This window comes from Pseudopipra pipra, chromosome 1, assembly GCF_036250125.1.
Source record: "Pseudopipra pipra isolate bDixPip1 chromosome 1, bDixPip1.hap1, whole genome shotgun sequence".
Taxonomy (NCBI): Eukaryota; Metazoa; Chordata; class Aves; order Passeriformes; family Pipridae; genus Pseudopipra; species Pseudopipra pipra.
The window spans coordinates 91,900,473-91,917,298 of NC_087549.1; the positions used below are offsets into that span (position 1 = coordinate 91,900,473).

At 39.8% G+C, this 16,826-nt stretch overlaps 1 protein-coding gene across 4 annotated transcripts in view; it reads left to right on the top strand.

The window, feature by feature from the left end:
• The window catches only part of RNF182 (ring finger protein 182), a 36,938-nt gene extending 25,045 nt beyond the window's left edge, over positions 1–11,893 (top strand). For 2 of the 4 annotated variants that reach the window (XM_064665284.1, XM_064665295.1), the window contains one exon: positions 2,415–11,893. In XM_064665284.1, the coding sequence (XP_064521354.1) occupies positions 2,622–3,359 (738 nt within the window). In that variant the 5' untranslated portion in view covers positions 2,415–2,621 and the 3' untranslated portion in view covers positions 3,360–11,893. The other 2 variants (XM_064665290.1, XR_010432848.1) reach the window with 2 other exon arrangements.
• Positions 11,894–16,826: the final 4,933 nt, after the last annotated feature.

Genomic DNA, 16,826 nt, shown 5'->3' on the forward strand with positions numbered 1-16,826 from the left:
TCATAGGACAATGTTTGCCAGCCTTAGCTTGTTAATAATCCTAATTCACCTCAAGTATAGAAGATAAATGATATTCAAGAGGTAGAAGTTAAAAACGATTGCTTTTTTGTTTAGCTTCTTAATTTTTCAGCAGTGCTTTGCCTTCCTGTAGGCTGGCATTTCACTTTTTTTGGTCCATTTTGTGGTTTCTTTATCCTTTGGAAAGTTAGCATCTCATGACATTTATATCTACCTAAAAGTCATCTAGAAGGTGATATTTGGAATGAAATAAAAAGAGGAGTAGAAATTAACAGGGAAGCATACAGTGTAACAAAGGATAAAGGATAGGTTATAAGTTCTGTAGAAGATGTCTTAGATGATGTTTATCTTGTACACTTTGAAAACTGTGGATGGTTGGTCTTGTGTTTGCCTTGCCTAATGGAACACACCACAAATGTAGTCACAGTACAAATAATAAAAACAACAGTCAGACAGAGATGAAAACATTTAGGCCACTAAAGAAATAAGTTGGAAGAGGCAGGGAAAGAGTTATTGAGATAATTAAATGGGGAGGGGGCCATGTCTCTAACAATTCTTACAGAAATATGTGGGGTTTGTTCACTATGTTGTCATGGTTTTTTTGTTACTGGATTGTCTGATGTTTACATCTTTGTTTTAAAATCTGGGAGATGAGTTTTAGAAATTATGTTGCTTATAGAAGTTATATATCCTTCTCTGTTATGTCTTTCCATCCTCTGATGGATTTACAGAAAGTTAAGAGAGAGAACAGAAAATACTTAAAGCACAGTAAGAAGAAGAGGCCCATGAAAGAGACTTTACTGTACCTGATGGTTGGCAGGTAAAATGTATTGATGGAAGGATCACATTGCTTAAAAGAATTGCTTCCTGCATTGACCTCAAAAAAAAAAAAAAAAAGGACAAAGATCTGAATGCTAGGAGTGAGTAAAAACTTCCCAAGGAAAAGGTAAAGGAATCAGACATTTACTGAAATGCATAGTCAAGAAATAAGTTTATTGAAAGAGGCAACTTTTTCATATTCAGTGTGCGTGATATTTATTGATAATGCAAAAGGCAGCCAGACACAAGTGCTGACCCCATCATTTGACTGTGGCAAGTTCCCTGCTACTCTAACACTGAAGACATGAGTTTGAAAGCATGCAAAATGCAATGCTGTGATATGCCTGAATCTCGAGCAAGTTTTTGTCTTCTGTCAGATAGAGCTGCTTTTTTAAATGCTGGTGATTTTTGATCTCCGGAGTATATAGTCCTGATTAATTTCTTGTTTATAATACAAGGACTGTTTCCTGAAGTCATGAAAATGCATGATTACAAAATATGACATTTGTTTAAGGGTAGCTGATGGGTCTGGTAGCAAAACTGCTGCGCAGAGTGGGCATGCAGCACCGCAAGTGTGCCACAGACCTCTCCTCAGCTGAGGTGTGAAACAGCTGTCACAGTCATGAAACACTCGAAAACCAGTGCATCTGGCAAATGCCCTTGAGAGACACGTTAGCTTTCACCCTAGCAGCCACATATCCTAGGAGACATTTGTTGCAACCTAAAGAACACTCATTTTTGTAATCATGTGTCCCACAGCTGGGTGGAGAAAATGAGCTGTTCCACAAGCAGAAAAATTAATAAAGCCTGATCTTTTCCAAATTTTATCTAGGTCCCCACATAATTCTTTGCAATAACCCCAGCCCTCTTTCATACCTACTCCACTCCCACAAACTCTTTATTTCCCCAGAATATCACCAGTTTCCCCCTGGTTTGTACTCCTCTCTGGCTTAGCAACAGACAGCATGTTGCCCGTGCAGAGCAGAGAGAGGGGTTTGCTGGCTGGCCATTACCCTCCAGGATAAAATGGTAGTTATCATAAATATCTCTCCTCTACCCAATTGCCAGTGTTCATTTCCTTTCAGAAACTTAATTATCTTCAGTACTGTGGCCCCTCTGCTGATCTGTTTGAAATTGGTCAGCGGGTTCACAAGTTACCAGGAAAGACCAAAAGCTCCAGGAGTCGGGTCTCATTTCCTTAGGAAACCAGAATTTAAACAAACCGTCACAGGTCAGTGATCAGATTGCATCTTCTGCTGAGAAATTCATGGGCTGAGCCAGTCAGAGCTACAAGTCTAAAACAAATCTGTGCAGCATGATGCCATTTTATCAGCATGACTGTTATATAGGCCTCATATGCCACAGGAAAAAACTACCTTAGAGGTACTTTTAGCAAAGAAAGCTGATCTTGTAAAAAGTAAAACTTGTATATTTCACCTGCTAAAGCTGTCCCTTTGCCTCTCCCTCTCCCTTGCCTTCTCCCTCTCTTTCTCCCTTTCCCTTTTCCTTTCCCCTTCCCTTTTCCTTTCCTGCTTTTTCCTTTGCCTTCCCCAAAAATTCCACTTTGTTTTTTTCAGATGGGTGCCTGGCTCAGAGTAAAGGACATGCAGTGCACAATCTCTAGCAGAAGTTGAAAATGGATGATGCCTACTGATGCTTTTCGATGATGTCATCTCCTTTTTTCCTGTTTGAGATGTGTGATAGGAAAAAGTTCTAAGACAAGACTGACTGACCTCTTCATCCCTTGACTTCTCTTTCTGCAAGTCTAAAAACCATCTGAAGAAATGACCACTCAGCTACCAGAGGAGTCCCTGGAGACCCAGAGCTCAGATGAGCTTGAGTGCAAGATATGTTACAACCGCTATAACTTGCGACAGAGAAAACCGAAAGTGCTGGAGTGTTGTCACAGAGTATGTGCCAAATGCCTTTGCAAGATCATAGACTTTGGTGATTCCCCACAAGGAGTCATAGTGTGCCCGTTTTGCAGGTTTGAAACATGCCTGCCAGATGATGAGGTTAGTAGTCTTCCTGATGACAACAATATCCTTCTAAATTTAGCTTGCGGGGGAAAGGGAAAGAAGTGCCTACCAGACAACCCAACGGAACTGTTGCTGACTCCCAAAAGGCTGGCATCTCTAGTTAGCCCTTCTCACACCTCTTCTAATTGCCTGGTTATAACAATCATGGAAGTACAAAGAGAAAGTCCTCAGACTCTGAACTCGACCCCCGTGGTGGAATTTTACAGGCCTACAAGTTTTGACTCTGTTGCAACTGTGTCCCACAACTGGACAGTGTGGAACTGCACATCCTTGCTCTTCCAGACCTCAATTCGGGTGCTAGTGTGGTTGCTAGGTTTGCTGTACTTTAGTTCCTTGCCTTTAGGGATTTATTTACTGGTATCTAAGAAAGTTACCCTTGGGGTTGTCTTTGTAAGCCTTGTTCCTTCGAGCCTTGTTATTCTCATGATTTATGGCTTTTGCCAGTGTGTTTGCCATGAAGTTCTAGACTGCATGTCATCTTGATAACAAATATAGTAAAATAAGATGTATTACCAGATGTGTAGCATAGTTGATTTATCCTGTCTTTGTATTCTTATTTATTCTTATTGTTGTCCATCCCACTAAATGGAAGCAGTAGCCCTAGTTATATGGTCCTTTTTTTTCCCCTACTGAATTTGATTCTTCCTACCCAGAGCTTTTTTTTGAGCTAAAAATTGGAAATAAAATTTACATGTTGATTTTCAAAGGCCAAGTTTTAGAAAGGGATAAAGCAAAATTGCCAAACTTGGTGCCGCCTACTGCTGCCACTGTTGAAATGAGTAGCCCTTTGCTTTCTGTTGGCTTCATCAAGTCAGTCCAGGCTGCAGGATCCACCTAAAAGAAATTAATGTAACAGGCACCTTCCAGGTCCAAGTACTGCATGTCTTCACCCAAAGCATCTCATGCTTTGGAATATCTGTTGTTTATCATCCATTGTTGCTTAAAACAAATAAAATCACTTTGTTAGTTAATATTAAATGAAGAATAAGACAAGCTACCGTTGCTTTTTTAAGTTCTCGTTACAGCAAAAATACATGTAGGAGGCCAATGGTTATAATCTCGCCATATTCTGCAAAATGAGGAATCTTTTTTTACCATCTAAAAACATGTCTCCAGAACACTTTCCCCAAAAGGAAGCCTATTTTTCTTATCACACAGTTGCAGCTCACTGTGAAATATTCCTGCTAGTGAGTACTTCCAGGGACCCAGCCACATATTTGCTGTTCTCCAGGTGCACTTATTTCAGTGTACATACACCTTAGGGCTTCCCTTTGAGAGTTCAGAGCTCTGCAGACTTCTCTAGATATGTTCTGTTGTGCTTACCCTCCCTTCCAGCATTTCCACCACCACCCCACATTTCCAAGCCACTAGTCCTCCTAACAAATGAACAACCTCATGCACATGTACTCTGTGGTAGTTATGCTGGAGAATTTGACTTATGTGACTTCAGCTCTCAAGATAGACTTTTATTCCCAACCATTAGGAAATGGATCTTTAATCACTAATACAAATTGGAAAAAAGTTCTGAAATGATTAACTGGTTTTTTGTTCATTTTTTTTCTCTTTCTGAGTTCACAGAATGAGCAATTTGAGGAGATACTATGACTTTAGGAAGGTTTCTGTTTAAGGCATAGTTCTTCAAAATGTTTAATATTCTGAACTCCCTCTGTCACCATTGTCAGTTGATGGCATTCTAGATGTGGCAATTAGAATGCCTTGATTAGTGGGGCTCAGAGGAATTACTGATAATTTATCATTCCGCAAATAGACCCAGGCCCTGTAAGGCGTGCTTATATGTTGCATGGTTTAGGCTACTTTTTGAACTACTGGAAGAGCACAAAAATAAGTAATATTTAATGTTTATGTGTATAACTAGGTCTAGTCAATGCCACAACTGCAAACTGGTTTTCCTGTGCGCAGCAGAGTAAAAGCTGAAACGGAATTGAGCAGTGCAAGGCTGGTTTTAGGCACAAGATTTAGTCATTTCGCGGCAGTGTAAAAGGGAGATGGGTTTGTTGCATGAAAACTGAATGTATGACCCAACAATATACTCTTAGAGCTAACAGACTTTGGTAAGAATGAAAAATGACAGTGGGAAAAGCAGAGCCTAAGTGGTTGTTGTGTCTGTCAAGAGGATCTGAAATTAAGCTGGTCCAATTTTTGTAGATGGCAAAAGTGGTATCTACAGTTATATTCCTATTGCAAACATAGAGAAAAATAAGGAAATGTAAAGGTTCTGCTTTTCTTGACACTCAGTTTCTAATAGTGCATATATATGTGTGTGTATGTACATATAGACACATACGTAAGAAGAAAACATAGCAAAGTTATAGTTTTCAAGTGTTTGGGGTTATGGAGCTGTGTATCGAATGATTAAAGGAAATGTTTCAGACTTTTCTGTAATGACAATAATTATAACTAAAATATTTTCAGAATTCCTAGAAATAACTATTCCTAAGTAATTGTTTTTAACGTCTGTGGTAAAGCACATGTAGTTAGAAGAGGTATCATCTCCAGTTCTGGTATACTGCAAGGTTTGACTCATCTATGAACTCATAAATTTTAAGTATCCAACAACAATCATGTCAAAAAGCAAGAAAAAAAGAAACCTATGTGGTTTTATAGTACTTCATAACTTTGGGAAAAGATGTATTTGTAGTGTTAGGGATTTACATGTTTTAGGATTTGTTCAATTTGTCTGAATACAGTGTCTCTAATAAAGGGCTGACTGATAGAGGAAGTAGGTTTTGCAAATGTGTGATATATATGTATTACCTTTGCACAACATGTTCTACAGTGCTACCTGTTGTCTTTTCCTTTTGATTTTCATCTGACTAAGTTTATCTTAGGTCCAGTACCAGGTATTTTCTTTTCTGTTTTAAAAGAGAGCCTAATCTCAGCAAGATTAGGCTGATGCAGTCGTATCAGTTACATATCACAGCAAAAATAAATACACCTGTTATTATACTTCCCTACTTTTAAGACTGCCAGCCCATTAAATTTATACTGCTGTTTTAGGCTGTGCTGCAATACTAACCCAATCAAAAATGCAAGCGTGCAAAAACATACTGATTGTATAGCTATTCTGCCGCTCACCCAGAGCACATTATTACAGCTTTGGTGTCGTAAAATACCTGTATGACTTACAGTATGGCCATTAAGAATTGCTGGGAGGTAAATCTCAATTATTTGTGGAGAAGATATTTGCTGTGAGACTAGAGGAACTTCAGATATTACTCTTCTCTTATTTTTATTCTCTACCATCCTTAAGAGTTAGAACTGAAAACTCTTGTGTCCTCTGCAGTGGAATAACTCTGATGAAATCAATGTAAATGGGGCTAAAATCAAGTCTGGCATACTTGGCTGCCTGCTTTTCCTTGTCTTTCTCTGACTGTTTTTCTCTTCCTGGAAAGTAATGGCTCCTGTGGTTGTAAAATACTGCCTGCACACCCAGGCAATTCCCTTTCAGTGGGATTTATTCCTGCTATGACCAGACATATGACTCAACCAGGTAAAAAGTATTATAAATTCATTACTACAGGATTAATTTTGTCCAAATGAGATTTTTATTTTTTTTTTAATTCCTGCTTATCCTATGGAGGCAGACTGCATCCTCACCAGCTGCTCATTTACAGTGTGATATACTGATATCCCCTGAAGGCTGGGGCAGGATGATGCAGTAGCAGCTGCTGGACACAACATAGGAAGGATGTTCTGAGCTGGACCATCCTCTGAGCAAGACTCAGTGAGGGATGAAGCTCTGCCAGTGTGGCCTGAGCCGAAGAGCCTAAAGGACAATTAAATAGGATGCGGGACTGGGGTTGTGCTGTGGCTGAGAAGCTGTGCAAAGCAGAGATGGGTCTATGCCTGGACAAAGGGGCTGTGTTTTAAATAAGGATTTTGGGGTACAGCTGCTGCAAACAGTTTATTGTTTTTCAAACTGACTCTTCTGGGGTTTAAAATTAATTTGGTAATTAAAATTACAGTTGAGTGTTTTTACTTTCCAAATGGCAAAGTATTGAACTTTATTCTTATTTAAAGACATCCTTAGATTTGGGCATACTCCAAAAATAAGGGCTGATGTATTTGATTTAGCTGCACTGGGAGTTTGTCCTACTATATCAATTATATGCCCACAAAACTCTACATGCTAATATAAAACACTTCACAGAATCACAGAATCACAGAATATGATGGGTTGGAAAGGACCCACAAGGATCAACAAGTCCAGCTCCTATCCCTGCACAGGACCATCCCCAAGAGTCATGGCATGTGCCTGAGAGTATCATCCAAATGTTTCTTGAACTCTGTCAGGCTTGGTGCTGTGACCACTTCCCTGGGGAGCCTGTTCAGGGCCCTCTGGGTGAAAAACCTTTTTCTAACATCTAACCTAAACCTTCCCTGCCACAACTTCAGGCCATTTCCTTAGGTTCTGTCACTATTCACCACAGAGAAGAGACCAGTATATGCCCCTCCTCTTCCCCTCATGAGGAAGTTGTTTAAAATAGGCAAACGCTTGTCCTGATAACACCATCTGCAAACTTCAGAGTTGCCAGCATTTTACAATATATCCACAGATAGACACTGTTCCGAACGGACTTTATTACCTGAAGGGACAGATAAGTCTGGCAGCCCACAGCCAAACAGATAAGCACAGTACAGGAAAACACAGCTTTCCAGCTAAATGACCACACATCACTTCAACCAGAGGAAAAGGAATGGAGGAGGTTCACAGGAAGGTGGATGATAGTTCTGAGGGAGGTCCTTGTCATTCAGGTACTGGACCATTGTTTTTCTTAATTCTAGCTGGTTCTAGGGATAGATTAAATTCACTGTTCCCCTTACCTTTCTGCCCCCTCTTCTAGGATAAGACTACATTGAACTGTGGTTAAACAGTATTTTGAAATGAAGTAATATTTTCTACTACACTGAGTTTGCAGCCCAGTCTAGCACAAGACTAATACTGAAAAGATGGTAAATTGCAGCCGGGATGCAAGAGTGAACAGGGTGCAGAGGGGAAATGGCAGCATGTTGTTAAAATAGTTTTATTGGCAAGGCAAGGAAAACATGTGGCCACATCCTGCCTTGTCTTGGCTGGTTCAAAAATAGTGAGAGGCTATGATTCAACACCCACCCCAGCATTATCTCTGGGACAGTTCACTTCAGTAGTGCATTGTGATTTCTTCTTCAGGAGTTCTACATCATGATTTCATCTTCCTGTGTGGATGGTGGGTGGAGTGAAAGGTCCACCCGCTCTTAAACAGGGTCATTTTGACTATCCTTAGGTTTATCAGGCTTGGTTTTTTCCATATTTCTTCATATTTCTACAGAACAAGACAGTGCACTTTATTTTAAATAGAGCAGTGCCTTCAAGGATTAAAAAAAAGAAAAAAAATGGGAAAAAACCCTGCAAATTTTGAAATAATTTTAATATATTCAATGTGATAGAAAGAAACTGTTCTGAGAGTCTATTTTTATTTACATGATAGCAGATTAGATGTCATGCTTTGAGTGACATCAGTAAATATTTAGTGCTGGAGATTCCTGAGGGAGTTTATAAGTCTGCCAGACCTTAGGCACAAACCCCATATTCCACTGCTTTTCTCTAAAGCACCATTCTGCCTTTTGCATCAGCTACCCTTGTCAAAAGTTGAACCGTCACAGTTTATAAAGAGTTCTGGCACAAAGAACATATCCCCAGTCTGGGGATGCTAAATCATCTTTTTAGAGGCATGTGTGCCAGTAGCAAAGCTTTCAGTGCTAGACCTTAAACAAAGAGAAGTCATCTTGCAGTCTGAATTGCTAGCATAAATTTAATTTTAAATCAAGTTTCATTGTGCTGGGCAACAGTACAATTAAAAACTGTTTTATTGTTTTTCAGCCTTTTGCTTGTGTAATGTGGTTTGCATTTTAAAAAATGTATTAAATCATAGAAATCAGAGATGGGTAGAAAAAAGCCTAATAAGTAATTTTATCCATTTCCTCTGTCCCTGTAGAGATGAATGCTTTGTCTAGTCTGTTTTTAAATATGTCAAGTGATGAGGCCTCCACTTCTTCCCACAAGGGACTTTTTAGCCGTTTAATAGGTTTCTTTGTTAGGAAATGTTTGCTTCATACTGATCCCAGTTTTTTCTTCTGCATAATGTAAACCCTTTATTCTCTACCCACTGTTTTAACTTTTATAAGATCTGGGAAATGTATCGTATTTATCCATTTCATACTGTAGCTGAATAGTTCATAATCCTTGTTGTTCAAGTAACACAAGGGATAAGCAACCAGTTGCTGAACAGCTAATACTTCACTGAGATGGTGTGCCATGTACCAGTAGACATATTTCCTGGCAAGTCCTGGCTCACACTGCTTTCTGCATTAGGGAGTGAAAAATGTCAAGTCAAACTGAAGAAATGCATCTTCTCAAGTGCATGCATGGCAATATTACTGAAATTTCAAGAGGTGCTGAGGCAAACAGCCTACTTCTTTAGACATTTTCTTTCTAAAAGTGGATGATTTTATAAAAGTATGCTTTTAAAAAAAGCATTTAAATGTCATTTTCATAAGCAAGCCTCTATGTGAGAACAGCACTATGTCAAAACTCTTAACTTGTTGAGAGACAAGGCTGAATTGATTGCCACTCACTGCTCAGCAGTTTTTGCTGACAGCTTAGCTCAGAAAAAAATTCAATCCAACGTTAAAGAGTTTGAAAAGATGCCTTTGCAACTGCGTCACTGGAATCGGATCTGTGCATGAAAAAGTGACTCATGTCTTGACAACAGAAACTGTGCATTTCTGATTTAATTACAACATATTAGATAATCCTCTGCCTGTCTCAAAGGACAAGAAGGAGCAGTGTGACTAAGGAAATCCTAGGTGGACAAATGGATTTTATATGGTTTTGCAAGATACTTACTTTAAAAAAGTGGTACTATGCTTTATGCTGACCCTGAGTCAGGTGGAAGGTCCACTGGGTCCCTCTAATCTAAGAGCTGTAGTGGGTGCATGTAAAAAAGTACATGAACAGCCCACATGCATGGTGAGCTTTCATATACCTCCTAATTTATAGCAATCTGCAGTTTGGAGATCTCTTGAGATGGAGGGTGTGTCTATCTGTGGGTTTGATTCTTGCCCATGCATTTCTGTTAATTCTTTTAACTGTTGTTTTTAACCCATTTATAGTCTTGGCATCTAAAAAGTCCCACAGCACAGAGTCCCACAATTTAATTATATGCTTTGTGGAAAAGGTCTGCCTTGTCTTGAAAACTCGTAAGACACTTGCTATATGTCCCCCACTTTTTTCCGATAGGAAAAGCAGTTCTGAGATATGATGGCAGATTGTTTCCTCTACACCCCTTAGAACTTCACCTATCTTTAGAAATATTGACAACATGATTTTATCCCTCATACTTCTCCTTGGCTGTCTCTTGTCCAAGCTGAAGATCCAAGTCTTTTTGATCTCTCCTTAGGCAGCAGGCTTTCTGTGCTCAACACCAGCCATTGCACCTGCCTGAACCTTTTCTGCTGCTGCTTCTTTTTTACTTTAAGGTGAGACGAAGCACTCAGAAATAGGTTCTAATTAGTGTAATTTGTTAAAAAATCATGTGACCATGTAAGAAATCTGTATTGCCATGACCGTGGAAATCACTTTGTCATTGATATTGTTCCTGATGGCACATCTGAGGTGTTACACTTGATTATTGTTACTTTATATATCATGCATTATATGGATGTGTATTGATAAACTTCCTAACATGTATTTATCCTGTGCATTCTAATCTTTCTGCTTAAATTTTCCAGTTCACATGGGTGCAGGAGACAGTAGATTCCAGAAAAATATTTAATTTAATCTTGGCATAGACTGTGCAGATTTTAGCTCTATTAAGCGCATGGCCTGATATTGCTGGACTGAGCAGCTACTCATCAGCAAGTGCTGTAAAATGCCTTCTCTCTCTACCATAGTAGTGTGCCTACCTCACCCACTTGCTGCAGCCATCCCAAACTACAGCCTTTTTATTGCAAGAATACTTTTTTTAAAAAATGTCTTGTACTTAATCTTTTATTTCCTCAAGACTTGTGGCCTTTTTCATGTTCTCCTTTCTTCATTCCAAGAAGAGGAGATGCTGTCAGATAAAATAAACAATAACAATAATAACAATAATAATGCTGTTTAGAGGGTAGGGTCCTTCATACTGCCATACAGATAGGGCAGAAGTTGGGAGTTTCTGCCTTCATTGTCTGGATAGGGCTCATTTTCTCTCAGTGAAGAATAAAATTCTGTGGCTGAAACTTTTTTGGTCCTTCCAGGATCAGCTGCAAATCTTTGATAGCTTTTTTTGTTTGTTTTGGTAATGCAAGAAAATAATAAAACCAGGTCAGTGAGGCTGTATGAATAATGCAGGTAGTTAATGAGATTTCAGAAGTAGGTTCTGAAAATTGGGGGGAAGAAAAGGGGTTTTAAAAAAAAATTAGGAAGTGGAGAAAGAGGCTTGATCACACAATATGGCTTGGGTGGAGAGGACAAATAGCTGTATATAACTTGACAAGACAAGACATTGTAGAAATAATGCGCAAAGACAGGTAGAATGTGAAAAATATGTGTGTATGTTCCAGCAAATTATGAACACATTGTAGTGTGAAATTCTTGGTCCAACAAACTGAAAAAAAACCTCCCAGAATATCTAATTATATATTGCTTTACTTTGCCACCAAAAATCCACTGATTTCAAATTCCAGATGAGCTTGAGGCTTACCAAATGTAACATGAGTTTTATGAGAGGAGTTTGGCTGCTGTAACTTTGCCTTCTGTAGCTGTCTTTTTTAGGTGTATGAAGAAAAGTCACAGTGCGGGGTCTTCATTTTGTTTGTTTTTATTTCAGGAGTGGAACGATGAAATATAATCTTGCAGACAAGGAAACTATAACATGGTAGCAAATGGCAAAAGTATAACTATTCCTATCTGAAATAATGAAGTACTAATGTAAAAGCAATTGTTTGACTCAATAAAAATTTAATTTTTCAGTAAAGATTTCTCATGATAAGCATATTTCTTAATGCCTGAGTCTTTCAGATTTCATTCCTGTTACTCATTGGAATTTTAAAAAATAGACTGAAGGTGAGTATGTGAAGGTGAGTATATTTCACAGTGTTTTAACACAGTAAAACAAAATATTTCTGTTTATTGCATGAGAATGTAAAGTATTTTGTGTAAAGGAAGATTGCAAAAAAAAAAAATGGAAGCTAGGCAGGTTTCTGGATGATCACTCAACCATGTATTTTTAAGATAAAATGACAGGAACATGTATGAGGGAGCATTCCAGGTAGCAGCCAGAAAGTACTTTGGAGCATGTATTTTGCATTGGATTCCTACATTTTCTGACCTTGCCAACTGACTGTTTTTAAAAACACAGGGCTGATTCCTGGTTTAGAGAAGGATGTTCTTGCCTGGAATCCCTTAGTAAAGGCATCTCTAAAACCTGAGTCCACTAGTGTTTGCTGCTTTTGAAGGCTGCAAGCTGCAGGCCATCGCCCATGTTATCAGAGAGGTGTCAGTAGAATCTGGTCACAGGGGATGGGAATGTGATTTGCACACACATGTGCACAGGGAAATGCACCTGCTCGGCGAGCACACACTCCCCTGGCATGAATTATTCCCTCTTTTAGCAGGACTGCAGGGAGTAAGTATGTTGTGTTATTCTGCTGGCTTCAGGTACAGCTGGACCATATAGGAGCACAACTCCCAGGAGCGTAGTAGGTGATCTTAGTAGTAGCGGGCAGAATAAGAAGATTTATTCACATTATCCAGTATGTGGCCACTGATGTAATTTGCATTTTGAATGGATGAGACTTTGGTTTAGTGATGGTTAGATATAAAACTCATGCAGTGCTTCTTTATTTTTTTTAATTGCAAAACTTCACCTGCGACACTTTGCTTCCTTTTCTCTCTGTTAAACTGAGGGATAGCCCAGAACTGATAAGCTTTCTGATATTCAGAGCCTCAGCTTGCAGACATTTGGACCCTGGGTTGTGGGCTAATCCCACTCTTAGCTGAGAGTAAACCATCCTTGGAAAAAGATGGTGGTATACTAGCTATCCCTCTTTCTAGTGTAGAAATAAAAGCTCAAATTAAAATTTGGGCATTTGTTTTGTTCTGTGGCAGATTCAGACATGAAGTGTCTTTTTGGCTTTATTTTTACCACCACAGAATTTCAGATATTTCCCCTTTTTTTTCACAACACAACCTGATCCATAGGTTTAGGAAATCAAGTGCAGTACATTAAGAAATGAGAGAGAATGTGATTTTTGCTCAGAAGTTCTTGGTTTCCTTATTGAACGGTACTGATAAAAGCAGTAAACAAATAAATAAAAAATGGGAAAATAGGCCACATTGTTAAATATTCAAACTGCTGAACTTTTAACAATAAGCCAGCATTGCTGGAACCTCCAAAGAGGAAAAAAAATGAAGCTTAGACTCATATTCTTGATATGTTAGAGCTAAAAGCCAGCTCTTCCCCTACCCAAACACAGAAAATATCAGGAACTGCTTATGCATCGCAAAGGGATGCAAACCCATTCCTCTTGTCATTGACACATTGTTTGAAAGGCAAGTTATTTGATGGTTAGTTTTGCTGGAGGTGTTGCTGTTTTGACCTGGGACTGAGCCTCTGGTAGTAGCAGGGAAACGTATCTCAACATCACCTGGTTGTATGTCCCCATGGCAACTGGGTGGGGAGGACTGGGAAGACTGTCTCCCAGGCCTGGAACAATGACGACATTTAGAGATGCTTCCTGAAAGATGTTACCTGCCAGCTGCGCCTGCTTGTCTGAAACATGAATCATGACTGTCTCCTTGACCAAGGACATACAGCTGAACCATGTGGTGCCCAGACTCCTCTGGGAAATCCTACAGAGCAAACTGAGCTGGCTTCAAAGGGAGAACTGGGAGGAAGAGCCTTGTGGGTATCACAGGGTGTGCTTTTTACACAGCAGCAAGGGAAGAAGCCCTTGTTCCCATTAACATGAAGAGGAATGGTGCATTTCACTCCCGGTGCTGCATGTGTTTACCTGGTACAGGTGGCTTATGTTGTGTGAGGTATTCTCCCTGCTGCAGTGCTGTGCTCTGGTGATATAGCACTAACTTCCATTGTCCGCGCAGCTTTTTCTTCCATGCTGCACGACTAGTAAAGCTGCAGGGCAGTTGCACTCAGGCATTGGCAACTCCAGCACTTTCTCCCATCCTTCCCCACGTGGCCTGTATACACCTGGCACTAAGCACACAGCTCTTCCTGTCCGAGATGCCAGCCTCATAGCTCTTCTTCCCTGTCCTCTCCCAGCTCCCTGTGCCACCCCAGCCTGCCTCACTGCTAGGTGTCTTAAGGAAACATTGCAGCCATGTTTTGCTCCCTCCATCTGACTTCTTGTCAGATGACTTCATGTCTTTCTGTGTTTCCTCCTGCTCTCCACAAGGCACTGAGCCCAACTACATGAAACACTATACTTAGACCTGACCAACTAATTCAAACATAATACTTGACAGAGTTAATTTAGACTTTGCCTTTCCCTGCTTGCAGAGCACTGCAAAGAGATCGTTGTTTCCTGAAAATAATTTGATGCTTATTTACTTCTTTAAGTTGATATCTCCTTGATGATGCTCTTCAGTGGAGGGATAGTAGATGCTTGCAATACTAACAGTGTGGATTGCAATCAGTTAAAAACATTGGGGTGGTGTGTGGCACAAATGCTTACAATGCCCAAACATTGGTGTGTAAATTTTACATTTGTTTAAGATTGTGTAAAATTGGGGAAAATTTATCTGAAATGTGAATGATTATTTTTAGAGAAAAAAATCATTGCAATTTTGACACATATGGAGGCCTCAGGTTTCTGGACATGGTAAAGTGAGAAGAGTGAGATATGCATCCCATGTCATCTCTGCAGATGGCTGTCCCAGCGGCCTGTGCTGCAAGCACTACTCTTCCCTTTGAGCACACCTCCAGACTACATGAAAAACTCCCTCAAACCTCCTCTCATGCTGGTCAGTGTTGGTTTCTAAACCCAGGCAGAGCAAACAGGGTAACATGAATGCTTTTTCTCCAGAGCTTCACTACTTGGAAAGAGTAGGGCAGCATCTGTGGGGAACCAAAGGGAAGTGAGGAGCGGGAGCAGGGGTCCCCACAGTCCAAACAGTGATATGTGGATGCAAGGAAGGCTGCGTGGTGGGAAGGCAAAACCAGGAGGTGGAGGCTAATGTAAACTCAACCCTGATCCTGAGCTGAAAAGTCTTCTGGCAAGACTCTTTATGCATCAGTCTTCCAGAAAGACTTTTTCTGCATCAGTCTTCCTTAAGGAAAGCCTGTCAGTGAGAAAATGGCTTGTAAAATTAATGCCAGTGACAGGTAAAATGGGGCAAGGAAAAATGAGATGGTCACTGGTTAGCTTGGAGGCTTGTAGGAGCAGGAGCAGGTGTTCAGCAAAAAGCCCCAGAGATAACTGTCCAGCGAGGGGCCTCAGAGATAACCATGGAATTCAGCAAGAGACCCTGAAGCCTGAGCGAGAGAGAAAAAGAACTGCTAACTCTGCCAAAGTGAGACCGTGCCAAGTATGCCTGAGACGAGAAGCAATTCTGAAGCCAAAAGACTGTTTATAGACTGTTTATAGTAGCTCCATTTTGGGACTATATATTGGTCAGTTAACTGATAGTAACGAGTATGTTGCAATTTGGTTCATGAAGAGTTTGAATAGTTTGAACAATGTGTAGTTGTATGATGGAAAAGTTCCATGCATTCCCCTCACCCTGTAGTCTGGATATCCCTCTGCAAAATATGATAAATTGTAGCAAATATGTGTAATAAAGATCTTTCTTTCGGGATTCAGTTTGCTCCAACAGAAACAGAGCTACACTGTGTCTTTGGACTACTTTTTAGGCGTTACAGAGGCTTTACAGTCAGGCATGTCAGATGAGGTTTTGCTAGGCTAAAGATCCTGCTTAAGCTGTCTCAGACCTATCAGTGCTCCTCTTCAAAAATTCAGAAAGGATGGAAGAAATACCAGGAAGAAGGGGGAAAAAAGGTATGTATGCTTACATTTTTTAAGGTGGAGTGGGTAGGAGGAGGGAATAAGTGATTACTCAGCTCTCTGTGGTTCCCCTGATTAAGCCACTTGTATGCTTGAAGGTAGATGCAGGGCTACCCAGTGCTCCCACCATGTTTTGTCCCTTGAATGATTGAAAAATTCCACATTTGTTATGGTAAAGGGAAAATTCCAAGGTGAAGATAAAAGCATAAATGGAAAAATCTGATAGAAAAAACTGTAGGAGTTGCATGCCTCTGAATCACCTAAGATTCATTTAATAACCAATTGTTTCAGTAAAGCAGCAGTAAAAGAAATTTCCTATTGGCACAAGTTTTCTTCAATAGCTGCCAAGCACAAATCAAGGAATGTTTACTTTGGTGCTTTTGTCTGACAGAGAAGGATTGTTTCTGGCAAGTACTTTATATTGTATTAAGAAATCAGTCAAAACAAACAAGCATGTGAAAATTGCATTTTAAGAGCAATTTAAAGCCACCATGCAGAGTCTCAACATTAAAGGACACAGTGAGGGCAGATGTGGCTGGTTTGAAAATAATATATTCATAAGGATGCAATGTATTTGCTTCTTTTAAGTTCCTAATGTGAGCAAAACTCTTCTTGATCTATGGATCTATTATTTTTTGCACAGGGAATACTGCTCAGTCTTTACAGTGGCCAGTGAGTGTTTCTCTCTGCTCCTGGACATCCCAACAACTAATGTTCTTGTGTAAAAAATAGTGATAATACCTTATCTGCAGGCAAGTCACAACTAAATCCTCTATTTCCACCATCAAATACCGGAAGGATTAGAGGAAAGGAAAAACAGCAGATCCAAGCAGTGTCATTAAAATATTTGAAATTCTTTAGAATTAATAACTTATCTATTGCATA